We start from the raw sequence: 13,107 nt of genomic DNA, 5'->3' as shown, positions 1-13,107 counted from the left end.
GACGCAAACACCAAAATATTTTTCATTCAAGCTCAAAGAAATGAAGCATTCTGTTTGTTTGGAATCTTAATTACCATGGCCCCAAACTTATCTAATTAGAACCTCCTTCATAATGAGGAAAATTATTTTCAAAGTTAATGAATTTGCAAACAGGAACATTGCTGTCTTTCCAGAATGAATTACCCACATTCCTTAAATACATAGTTTAGTTAAACACTCTAATTAATATTAGTACTTAAAACATGTGGGATTGGTTTCACTGATAAATCAAACTTTCCTTTGTTTTTGGACAGTATAAAAAGACCACGATTCCCCTCCTTGTAGACATCAGGCTGCACATAGAAACTTAATTCTAGATTCTGAACAAAATGAAAGTTATTTCATCAAAATGCTTTATTTTGGTGATTTTAGCCACTTCAAGCTTGCTAACATCGAACGTCTTCTGTACAGATGAATTAATGATGTCCAATCTTCACAGCAAAGAAAATTATGACAAATATTCTGAGGTAAGTTTTTTTACTCCAACATGACTAGCATTAACTATCTATTTGTCCTCAATCTAATGCTTTTGTATTTTATGAAGAGTAAGGAATCAGTTCGTTTGTGCTTTGTTATTTGTCCAACTGCAGCCTTCCACGATAGTGTGTTGATGTAACTTGTATTTTTTAACACAACAGCAGTCTGGCCTCTCTAATGACAATTTATGTACAGGATATGATACTTAGCAAGATAAGGTGCATTAATAATTTTCAATTGACTCAGAAGAACACAGTTGAAATAACTAGTTGCAAAAATAAGATCTGATACGTTTCACCTGAACATTTGAATTGTCTTCAACTACAAACAAACAAACAAAAATACAAGGATTATATTTTCTGCTTACTGATGAGCCGGTAAATTTAGGGTAAATCTATATCTAAGTAAAGTATCTATCCTTAGGTGGTGGAATTGCAGTTTTTATTTTCTTCTTTATGCTTTTATATATTTTCCAAATTTGCTGAAATGAGTACGTATTACTTTTCACAATCAGAAAAACAATCATTTAAAAATCTTCAGAGAGACAAATTTTCATGGTAAAGCTAAATCTAATTAAATATTTGCTGTATTTTAAATGGTTCCTTTAAAGTTGGTATGTTAGTGGTGCAATAACCCACAAACCAACCAGTGCTTTACTAAAAATGTAATTTGTATACTAATAAAAATACAATCAGTCTCTTAGAGCAGGGGTCTGAGTATGAGCAGGTAAGAAAGAAATACAATAGAGCCTCCTCTAACTCTACCCCAAAACCTGGCTAGCCTCTCTGTGCCCATGTATCCTCCACATTGGCATTTAAAAAGAGGAGACACAAGAGACGTGAAGAGGCAGTGGGAGGTTTCTCTAAAATCAAAATATAAAAATACATGAAATATTTCATAAACAACATGAATCAAAAACTGGAGAGTAACTGCAGTAAAATTAACTTTTGCCTCACTTCAATACTTTATTGTGCTCCTGCTGCTCAAACACATCGCTGTACTCACTATATGTATTTTATTAATATTTTATGGTTGTCTTACAATAGTCCAGGGAAAGAGAAACTGGACTGCTTTAAGAAACCTAATACAAACTATTTATTTAAAAATTCTGCATATGAAAACATATGCATAAGCTTTGTTTATGGCTTTAACAGTTCTGCAAACTAACGTCCAGATTTAAGTTAATTTGGGGTTTAAACCTATTGCCTAGAACAATAACTTATTTTATATTCATTTCTAATCATAGCCTGAAGGAGACCCTAAGGGGGAAAAGGAAAGAAGTCTCAGTTTTGAAGAACTAAAAGATTGGGGTCCAAAAACTGTCATTAAGATGAGTGCACCCACAGTCAACAAAATGCCACACTCGGCAGCCAACTTGCCACTGAGATTTGGGAGGACCATGGAAGAAGAAAGAAGCGCCGGGGTAATGGCCAACCTGCCTCTGAGATTTGGAAGAAATATAAAGGAAAGCATCTCAAGACATGTTCCTAATCTGCCCCAAAGATTTGGGAGAACAACAGCCAAAAGTGTCGCCAAGACACTGAGTGATTTGCTCCAACAATCCATGCATTCACCATCTGCCAGTGAGTTACTGTACTCCGTGAACTGCCAGCCTCAAGAAATCCAGAGTCCTGATCAAAAACACCCATGGTAATTCCTGAAAACCAGTTAAAATGCATGGGCCATTATATATAGCTGGTACAGAAATGTTAAAAAGGATTACCTCTTTTCAAAAGAAGTTTCTATGAAAGTTAAGTTTCTTAGGAGGAAAAAAGCAAAGACAGGGAAATAAATACCTTAACTGTGAACTACAGAAGGCCAGCTATAAACATGACCAGAGGTAGAAAGTAACAAGGTGGCTTCCCCTAAGCCCCACGTCAGCATCAATCTCATTACTCTACAGCCACATACTGAGTAGGAAGATTTGATGACACGATTGGGAATTTAGGTCTATGACACATTGTCCAACATTCGATCTCTTTAATGTAAAAGGTCCCGGCATGAGGGAGCTATCTGCAAGTACAAAGGAAGGAATCCCAAAACACCAGGTCTCAAATTCAGAAGGTTTTCTTCCTCAACACTAAATCAAAGTTTTTTTCTTTTTTCTGGATCTCATTTTATAAATGAGTTCTATTACAATCATTGTTTGCATTAATAAGTATTAAGTTATCTACTATATACAAATCAGAGAGCAAGAGGTTCATAAAATTAATAGGCAACTTATTATTTTCTAGTAGAGTATATGTAAAAACAACAACAACAAATTCCTATAAACTAAAACATGACACTTTAATTAAGGCCTGTAGAAAGGAAGGCAGCAAGCTGTGACACCTTATAAGGGAGACCTTTTCAGAACATTTCGGGTTTATTTTTTACTATGGCTCTTATCCCTATCTGACATATGTTTAGGGTCCATTCCCCTTTACTAGAATTTCAGGTCCATAAATCCCATGCTTTTTGTCCACTGCATATCCCCAATGCCCATAAAAAAAGGGGGGCGGAAAGGGGAGTGTTTCTACATGCAGATATCTGGGAAAGTTTCATGAGTTAGACTTTGAAAGTTGACTCTGTTTTGAACATTCAGAGACTGGTGGGAGGAGAGAAGATACTTTCAGGCAAAGAGAGGAGTGTGAACAAGATGAGCCAAGAACAGCTGGGGTTCAGTTTGGCAAGAGCAGCAGGGGTACGAAGAGGAGAGGAAAGAAAGCGAGGAGGTTGGGGTAAGAGAAGAGAGTGCACTCAGGGCTGAGTAAAGGACTTTGGACATTACTCGTCAAGGAAAGGAGAACCACTGACATTTCTGCTGAGGTCCTGAGATATTACATGGAGGTAGAATTCGGCAGCTCACCAGATGTTGGCAGTGGGACAGTCATGAGGGACAGGGATGAGTCAAGGCTAAGGTGGTAAGTCTGAGTACGTACCCATTACAAATTCAGGTTCTCGTCCACATTTCATTTATCTGAAGTGCAACACAATTCAACTCAAGTATAATTAAGCAATTAGGATCATGGCTAGTATTTTTATATATACTCATGCTATTGTTATGATGGATCAGAACATTTTGTACTGCTTATGTTTTAGGAGACTGGGATTCAAGAAAATAGATGATGCAGAACTGAAACAAGAAAAATAAGAAATCTGGAGCATGTCCCTAGAGATGATATAAAGCTGTGGTCTGTAATCTGCAAACAACTCTATAGTGAAGACACCAATGAGTGAAGAGTCACTGTACTCTTTTGATGGGTTATCACTAACAATAATTTTTCTTTGTCACTAGAGCTAGTATCTTAAAAGTTATTTAAAAAAACAATTCAAAGAATATTGTAATGTAAAGATGAAATAATTTTTGCCTAAATAAAAAGAACATGGCAACTACTTAAGAAGCCTCTGGTAATCGGGAGAAAGAGGGGGGCACAGAGGGGTGCTGAAGCCATATCATCATCTGATGTAAAAATCATAGACACCACCACATTGAAGTAAAAAATTAAAAAGAAGAGTACCCTGACAAATATTATTATGAAATTTAAATAATTTAAGAGAATAACATGGTTGACAAATGAACAAGAATAACAAATCACTTACAAACATGTTTTTATAAACCCATTTTTTCCATTGCATCATTTGTTAGTGATTCTATAATAGGTTGAAATTTTTCTAAAAGGAGAGATTTTTTTTTAAAAAAAAGGCAATTATTAGATACCTCTTTAAGTGTCTCCTCTTTCTATATCTGGAAATTTGCCTTCTGGTGTGTCTCTTTTCTCCTCATTTAATAGTCAAGTTTTTGATTTGCAGAAAAAATCTGGTCACTCCTAAACTAACAATTTATAAACACAGTACAGCACAACACAAATGCATAGTTATTGGACTTTGGTCATAAAAATATGAAGTCCCTAATTTATTATGGTTTATTGAACGGTCTCAAGTCCATAGGGTGCAAATAAGAAATGGTGTTATTTTCTCCTGTCCTGCCCCAGCTGTGCTGTGTTGAATCTCCCTTCCCTGCTGGGTAGTGATCCCTTAATGAGAGACCCTGGACAGACTCTATAACCTCCTTCGTCACTTCCTGATATTAAAAAACTCAGTCAAGTCCACAAGAAACAGACTCTTAACTACAGAGAACGGATGGTTACCAGAAGGGAGGTGGGTGGGGGGATGGGTTAAATAGGTGTAGGGATTAAGGAGGGCACTTGTTGTGATGAGCACCAGCTGCTGTATGGACGTGTTGAATCACTATACTGTACACCTGAAACTAATATTACACTGTATGTTAACTAACTGGAATTAAAAAAAAAATTCAGTCAAGCTCAGTTAAAGATGCCAACCCTCAGACCCAAGGCAAAGCTTCCCCTCCCCCATTGCTGGCTGGGCCAGTGACTGGAAGGACCCGAACTGGTGAAAGGGGCATCTCTCTGCTCTTCCTCTCTTCCTTCCCTTCCTCATCTCAGAGGTAGGGTGGTAAGAGGCAAAATGGTAGGGCTCTGGAAAACAATCTCCTCCCCCATCTTCTCCAGGGTGTCCGAATGGGCAAAGGAGAGATGGGGATAAAGGATCAAGAGTAGCCTTTTTGTCTTCTCTATATAGTGTGGCTGCTTCTACAAATGAGTTCCCTCAGGTCACTGACCTGAGAGACCTGGATGCTATTTGATCTCTTCCAACTACCGTTACCTCATCTGGACTCCCCACAGCTTCTTATTGCCAGAAGGAAAGGCTAAGGCCAACCACCTTCTAGCGTCCACCTGATCCACAGAAAATGCATTCATCCTTGTATGCCAAGGGCTGGACTACATGCTGCCCCTCGGCTGCTCCATGCTGCACCCATTTGTCTCCAACCCTCTTTGCCCTGCTTAGGAGGGGCAGGGGCAGATCAGTAAGTCTACTGCCTAAGCAAACAGCCAGTCAGAAGTGAACTGCCAGTGCCCACTTCATGCCCCGGCTTTCCATAGGGGTTTTCTAGAAACTTCTCTTGTTTGGCTTCAGGGTGAGGAGCCACTGCAGCAGGGCCTCCTGCTGGCCAGCCTCTCATACACAACTGGGAGGGGCTGCTGTGGTTCTACCACCTCTTTGTAAACCTTGAAGGGGTGTCTGGCCCCCTCCATCCACAGTTTTCATTATAATGTTACGTATTTGGGGACCTTTGTGTCAAATTCAGGTTTGGTCCCTAGTCGCCAATTCTGAGCAACAGAAGTATCATGTGACGTCCTGATACACTAATAAAGAAATAAACAAAAGGCCATTTGATCCCTTGATACTATATGACATGGGGAAATTTCTTGTCATGTAACATGGAGTTCTTTACCTAAACCCTTGAAATACATGGAAAGTGTCAGGTGAATAACCAGCTGCCAGCTGTCCCCTTACCTACTTGGCTTGCTCTGTGTTAGCCCCTCATCACTCACCAGAACCTTCGCCAGCTTCTATAAGAAACCATTCATTAAGGGAGTTAGCAATTTTGCTAAGGATTTGTGGGATCTTGAGGAAGGGACCACATTGCAGAGCGTTTCACTGAAAAAGTCTCAATTGGACAAGCCTCTTCTCCGGAGTATCTTTTTAACTGGACAACTAGTAGGTTCCCCTCCTTCCTCACCCCAGGGTAGCTTCATGGATGTGCAACCCATGTAGTCACGCAGGGCCCTTGCTTGGTTAAATGCTCTGTTGTCACCTTCTTGAAATTCATATTAAATTTGAACAAGGGGCCAGTATTTTTATTTTGCATTGGACCCCTCAAATTATGTAACTTGTCCTGTTCCCCCAGACTTGTCCCTTCTGTCTCTTCCTACACTTCTAGTATTCCATCCCTCCCCATGTTTATTAATCAGAGTAGCTCCCACTTTCCAGAGGAAACCCAAGGGCCAGCCAGTCACATGGGCCTGGGAGGTCTGCTTATATCCTACAGCGGGTATCAATATAACTGCACAACTTGTAAGATGTGGTCAAATGCAAATTTATTTTTGCATCCCACTACCTGCTTTAAAATGTAAGGGACAGGGAAGAGGGCATACAGCAATTTTCCCCTGGCCCTGGATGGATGCTTAGACAGATGTCATGAACCTCACAGCTCTTGAGTGATGTCAGACCCTTGGTCTGTCTAAGTCAAAAATGTGGTGTCTCAATTCCATTGCAATCAGCGTTTCAGTCTGTGTTCAGCCATCCATTCATTTGTTCTCCACTGTTCCCACGGAGGGCCTGAGTGTGGGGTCAGTACTGTACTCAACTTCTGCCTCTCTTCTAGGCTCACCTGATTCCTCACTCTCTGGCTACTTTGTCAGAAGACAGTTTGAGATGAAAGGCAAGAGAACAGGACAGTTCTTACCAGGATGGATGGATTCACCTCTGGGACCCATTGCTGAGCCCTCTCCCTCCAACTTCTGTTTCCCATAATACCTTTCAATCCCCAAGTTGGCCTCAGCTCCCGCCCTAGGACAGAGCCACCCTCTCCACACACACCCATTTCCCCTCTGAAGGGCCTCTTCAATAGGACTCCAGATGGTTCTCACAAACCTCTCTTTTTTTTATATATATATATTTTATTTATTTATTTGACAGAGAGAGAGACAACGAGAGAGGGAACACAAGCAGGGGGAGTGGGAGAGGGAGAAGCAGGCTTCCTGCTTAGCAGGGAGCCCAATGCGGGGCTCGATCCCAGAACGCTGGGATCATGACCTGAGCCAAAGGTAGACGCTTAACGACTGAGCCACTCAGGTGCCCCTCACAAACCTCTCTTTAGCAAAGTCTGGTCACACACGGTTCACCCTCCACACCTCCAATACACCTGTGCTATCCTGCTGCCCCCAGAAGCTTTAGCGTTTTGGCCTAGAGTTGGGCAGCAGCCCTTTGTTTCTCTCAACCACATGGAACACATTTCTTCATCATATGGAAGCCCCTCCCTGGTGACGAGTAAGAAACAGTAATCTCCAACACCTGGGTATGGGAAGGGGGCATTCAGAGCAAGCAAAGCTCTCCAAAGAAATCTCTTCATAAACCCAGATCCTACCCCTTTATAGTCTCCACGTAGGTAAGGGGGTTGGGGATTAGTGGAACCTCTTTCCAAACACTTCCTTCAGAGCCTGCAAATGGTGATCTCGCTTTGGAATTTTATGTCTGTTAGATTTTGTTGCTCGGTTAAACCTTCATTTTTGACATCCTTTGCAACAGTGATGGATCTCTCCTTATAAGGAATGCTTACAGATGCTAAAAATGACATTTTCTCTGAATCATTACACATATATGTGCATTTTTCAGCATTCTTGGGTAAATTCTCAGTGGTGTTTGTGATCTCCATAAAGTTTAAGAATCACTGCAAAAGATTTTTGTTTCTATTACTTTAAATTAACATCTAATTCAGTTTATAAGTACTTGTTATCTGATTAGACAATTAAGTGCAGGGAACGTAATGCCGAAACAATCAGAATCACTCAAGTGGTTTAACCTGATCTTCCTCCAAATTCTGACTTTTTACAGTAGCATAAAATGGAAGGGACATGTAACTATGCCCTTCTCCTTAATGTGCTTTCCTAGGCACATTCCCAAAATATCCCATTCTCTACCTCTCCTCCTCTCTTCCAACACTGCCCTTCTTTCCCAAGGCTATTCCATTTGGATTGGTCCTGACCTAAGCCTCAGTCAGCCTATAAACGTGAGCAAAGTGTAGGGGCTTCAGGAAAGCTGGGGTTGACAACATCAACGATTTTCATGGAAAGCGACTTCCATGTGATCTCAGGTCCACATTTCATACATCATACTATGACAATGACCTTGAGAAATACAAAAAGGAAAAAAAATGTACTGACTCTGAGACCAATTTCTCAGTGAGAAAAATGAAAGGTCAGTGTTCATCTAAGTGTGACCAACAAAATGAAATAGGCACGAGAGGTGAGAGCACTGGCCTCCACTTACTTCACGTGTGTTTTCTCTTTGTTTGTCCTGAAGCTCTTCCTGCAGACGTTATGTGACACTCTTCCTTTGGAATGAATCCTATTATTTAATGAACACGCCAAACTACACGTTATTCCTAGAAATGCACACTTTCATGTTTCTGTACCTCTCCTGGGCTAATAGTGACGATTTACTGTTAGGATAACTATGTCTGGTTTAATATCTAATGCTGTTGCAACTATTTCTGTAGTGTTCATCTTTATACATGAGAAGTAAACTCAGAAAGAACTTTCTGAAGAAATATGAGCTGAGAAGTGGGCAAAACTGAGACCTGACTTCCACATTTGTGCTCTTCCTCTTCCGTCCACCATCCTGTCCACCACCCCACAACTACTTCCCCCCGGCCCTCAAACATTTGAAGCATTCAGGAAACATTTGTTGAATTAAGCTTTAAAAAAAGAAATCACATGTGCACTGGAGCTCAGGAATAAATCCCCAGTGTTTTAGAACACTATATACAGATTTTATAAGGAGGGAGGGAGGGAAGGAAGGAAGACACAAAGACCACAGATGCCTGGACAGCTTTAACTTCGCTGTTCCTTAAGGTATCTACCTTAAGAGCAGGTAAGGAGATGCCTACCTTATCACAAATGAAAGACTATAAAGGGTAAAAACATCACAGAATAAACTCTAAAGAAACATCAACTAGTCATTTTTTTTCCCCCATAGCAGACCAAGTGCTCTTGCTGATGATGAAACTCAACTATCAGTTTCTGCTTCGGTGGGAGAACTGAACTGGTCAAGAGAGCTGCTAGCATATGTAGTCATTGGCAAGTGGAGAGCGGGAAAAGGCCTTAATAGGTAGACTTGGCCCGATAGGTCTTTCACTACCTGGGCTATTTGCCGCCTCACACAGATCTCATTCGTGAACCAGAACAAAGCAGTAAAGGCATTAAAATCAATCAGGAGGAAGTGTGCCCCAGCCCACCGAGCCCACTGACATGGCTCACAGGAGTATCCAGGTGTCATAGCCTTGACATTCCTCTCACCTAGACTGATGTTTGTTACTAATCACTCTGCTTTTTGGAGTCAGGCTTGAGTTAGAAAAACATTATGTGGTGAATGTCTGTCCCTCTTTATTATAGCCAATGTTTATCTTAACTTACTATGTATTAATTTGGCCCTGAGTTCCTAAAATGCTTTTTAGGTACTGCACATTTTATTCATTTTTGTTAGAAGTATTTAAAAAAATCAGGGAGATTTCACTTGTCTTTTTTATGTATCCTTTTTATTGTGGTAAAGTGTACACAACATACAATTTACCAGCTTAAGCATTTAAGTGTACAACTCAGTGGCATTGAGTACATTTCTTGTCTTTTTAAATAGTTTGGCACTCTTCTCTAATTACACTCACACTCTTAATACCTAAATAGCCACATCCAAAGCTTTAGCATGATTTTGCCTGCCAAAAAGCTCCTATAACAACAAGACTGATGTTTTTAGAGATGTCGACTCTGACAGACTCTTACATTATTTAGGAATGTCAAATTTTTCACCAGAACATTAAGTTTTTTCTGTCTTCCCTTTAAGGTTGTCTTGAAAGGGGGTTATTGTCACTAATCTTTTTTCTTCCTGAACTACTTTATCATCTCACCAGCTCATAATATATTGGTTTCATCTGGGACCAGAGCTAGTGCTTCTCTGGAAATATCTGGAACAGTAAAGGTCTCTGTTAGCATTCAGCTATGAGGAGACTTTTATTTCAGAGAAGTAATGAAAATTATCCTAAGAAATAAAGAATGGTCAACAGTCATCCATATGCTTGCTATTTTATAGCACTTTTCTTTGAACCTCAGGGCTCTAACACATTCTTCTTAATAGCCTATTTTTGTCTTTCATTTATCATGAAGTTTTCCTCTCATAATATAACACTAAGATAATATGCTTAATCCTATGCTTAGGAAATGGAAGGGATTATCACCCATTAGTCTCTTCCTACATATAAGACCTATGAAAGGAGTTAAACAGGAAAACCACTATTAGAATCAGGAGTGGAATTAAATTATAATGAGATCAATGTCAAATTAATACTCTCTGCATAGAGGTAGAGAACTATTATTTTAATCCTGAAAAACAATTCTCTCAAAATTTATTTCTCCCTAGATTTCTAAGAATTAGTACATTGTGGTTAATAAAACATAAAACTATCGTTTCTTTCTTAAAATATACAACCATAGTAATTAGCTACAGAAATGCACCCACGTAATTTTCAAACCGCTTTTAAAATATGAAATATGTAGCTTTTCCCATGCAATTTAAAGCACTGAAATATAACCAATATTGCAAAATCACTTTTAACCACTAGAGGGCAGAAAATGCTCCGCATTTGTACTTAGCCAATTTTTTTTTAAAGATTTTATTTGAGAGAGAATGAGCAAGAGAGAGTGCCCACGAGAGCCAGGTGAGGGGCTGAGGGAGAAGCAGAGGGCTCAGGGATCATGACCTGAGGGGAAAGCAGACACTTAACCGACTAAGCCACCCAGGCGCCCCTGTAACTTAACCAATTTTAAATTCTTACACCAAAAACAACAATCACCACCACCACCACAAAAAGCCTTTAAGAGCCTCTTGTTTTATACTGTACAGTATGCTGTACACTTAAGGAAGGCTCAGTTAACAACTTAAAAATTTTAAACTAATGTACAATCACCTCAATGCAACAGTTTTTAGGAGGCAAAAGTAAGCATTTTTGCAGCCTCAGTCTAGCTATGAGTTAAGGATGATTAGCATCAGAGAATTAGTACATCCTTAAGGAAAAGCGGAGTACTTTATCTTTTTTTAAGTTTTATTTATTTAAGTAATCTCTTTACCCACATGGGGCTCAAACTCATGACCCTGAGATCAAAAGTCACAAGCACCTCTGACTTAGCCAGCCAGGCATCCAGAAAAGCAGAGTACTTTAAAAACTAAAACAAAACAAAATAGCACCCACTGAGAATCAGCAAGATTCTATGTTAAAATATCTGCAATGAAATTCAAAGGTTGTATTTATTATAAAATTGAAATAGTCACTCAAGTCACAAAGTGATCAAATACTAAAATATTTACATTAGACCCTTTCTCTCTTTTTTAAGATTTTATTTATTTTTAGAGAGAGAGAGAGAGAAGCCAGGAAAGGAGTAGAGGGAGAGGTACAAGCTGAGCCCAGAGCTCAACGGGGGTGCTTGATCCCACAACCCTGAGATCATGACCTGAGCTGAAATCAAGAGTCAGATGCTCAACCGACTGAGGCACCGAGGCAACCCAAGACCCTTTAATTCCTGTATGTACCTTCTTTTACCCCAAACCAACTATAGATTTACTTCCGGCCAAGATGTTTTTAGTCTCCTCTTAATATATCTTTTTGATCTAATTAACTTTTGTTTCCCTCCCAATTAAGCCATTTGCATTTCAGTAATTAAAGCATTACTCTGTCTGATTAGAAACCACAACCTCTCCACTTTTTCACTCTCATTAATTAAAATGCATCATGTTAAATTAAGCCATTTGGATTTCAGTCTGGGTGGGTGACATTTTAACAATCGCCCCCTCAACCTTCTCTCTTTGTCAATCTTGGCCCTGTCCTACATCATAGGACGGCGAGAGTGCAATGGCACTCCTCCTGATAGAGGAATGGGGCAGGCATGGAGCCAGGGACTATACATCACTGAAGTCAGCGATTTCTCTGATGCATGAGCCTTTCACTTGCCAATCAAACCAGTAAGGCTTTTACCTTGTAGGGTTATGCATGACCTTACTCAAGACACTAAATCATTTCTGAAGTCTTGTTTCTTACCCTAAGCAAACCTGTTCTTCCCACTTTTCAGGTCTATGAGCACTGTTCACTCTAATACTAATAAACACAGCAAAGTGGTAGAGAAAAGCTGAGGGGTAGGACACCGTGGAGGTGTCACTACTTTCAGACTAATGAAAGCAACATGCTTCTAAAATCAAGGCTAGTCAGAGAAGAGAAAGGCTTCTGTGTTATTACCTATTGGTGGAAGTTACAAACTGGCAAGTTTGCAAGGAACTTCTAACAATTAAATCGGCCCAGTTATTGATCTGACTAACATAAGCTATGGAAATCACAGACATCACTTCTGCACGGCCTGTGAAGTTACACTAATTCCAAGACTTCCAAACTTTATGAGTCTTCTTTTAAGATTAATTTTATGTTCAGAAAGAAATAGGTGTATAAAGTTTAAGAAGTCAAAAGAATTCTACAGGATTTGTATTAGGGTGACTGCATCCCAGTTTTCCAGGGATAGTTCTAATTTAGGCTTATTATCCTATTGTAATTTTAATAGTGCCCCCCTTTCACCCATAAAAATGTTCCAACTGGATGAAAATTACTGTCAAGCCCAACCTCATCCACTCCCAATTTCTATTCCCCAGAAGCAAGTACTTTCAACATGTTTAGGATTTTTTCTATATGGTGTCAAATTTCTAAACAAACAAGCATGACTATACATTGGCATCAGTTAAAAATTACCTTTGAATTCAAAGACAGGGATGAGGTTGCGGGGGTGGGGGGGTGGGAATCACTGACTTAAACAAATTGACAGAGATTCCTGGAAGGTACATTGTTTGAAGATTTACTAATCTAAGAATAACTTTTCTTCCTTCACACTGTTGGGACTTTATATCCACCCAAATTCTCAATGAAGTGTAGGGATAGGA

General features: G+C 39.6%; 1 protein-coding gene across 1 annotated transcript; it reads left to right on the top strand.

Moving 5' to 3' along the window:
• Nucleotides 1-368: 368 nt before the first annotated feature.
• Nucleotides 369-3,649, top strand: NPVF (neuropeptide VF precursor). Its single transcript, XM_026507932.2, has 3 exons — nucleotides 369-506; nucleotides 1,763-2,166; nucleotides 3,598-3,649. Exons 1-3 carry the CDS (start codon nucleotides 369-371, stop codon nucleotides 3,647-3,649), a joined length of 594 nt encoding a protein of 197 aa, XP_026363717.1.
• The last annotated feature ends 9,458 nt before the right edge of the window (nucleotides 3,650-13,107 follow it).

This window comes from Ursus arctos, unplaced genomic scaffold (genome assembly GCF_023065955.2).
Source record: "Ursus arctos isolate Adak ecotype North America unplaced genomic scaffold, UrsArc2.0 scaffold_3, whole genome shotgun sequence".
In the NCBI taxonomy this organism is placed as follows: Eukaryota; Metazoa; Chordata; class Mammalia; order Carnivora; family Ursidae; genus Ursus; species Ursus arctos.
The sequence above is the reverse complement of the archived record's forward strand: the minus strand, read 5'-3'. Positions and strand labels throughout refer to the sequence as shown.

Bases quoted from the DNA above. Each gene is read 5' to 3' on its own strand.
- NPVF (XM_026507932.2), top strand. From the start codon at position 369: ATGAAAGTTATTTCATCAAAATGCTTTATTTTGGTGATTTTAGCCACT. The intron at 507-1,762 runs GTAAGTTTTTTT...TTCTAATCATAG, and splicing joins ATTATGACAAATATTCTGAG to CCTGAAGGAGACCCTAAGGG. The intron at 2,167-3,597 runs GTAATTCCTGAA...CTTATGTTTTAG, and splicing joins CCTGATCAAAAACACCCATG to GAGACTGGGATTCAAGAAAA.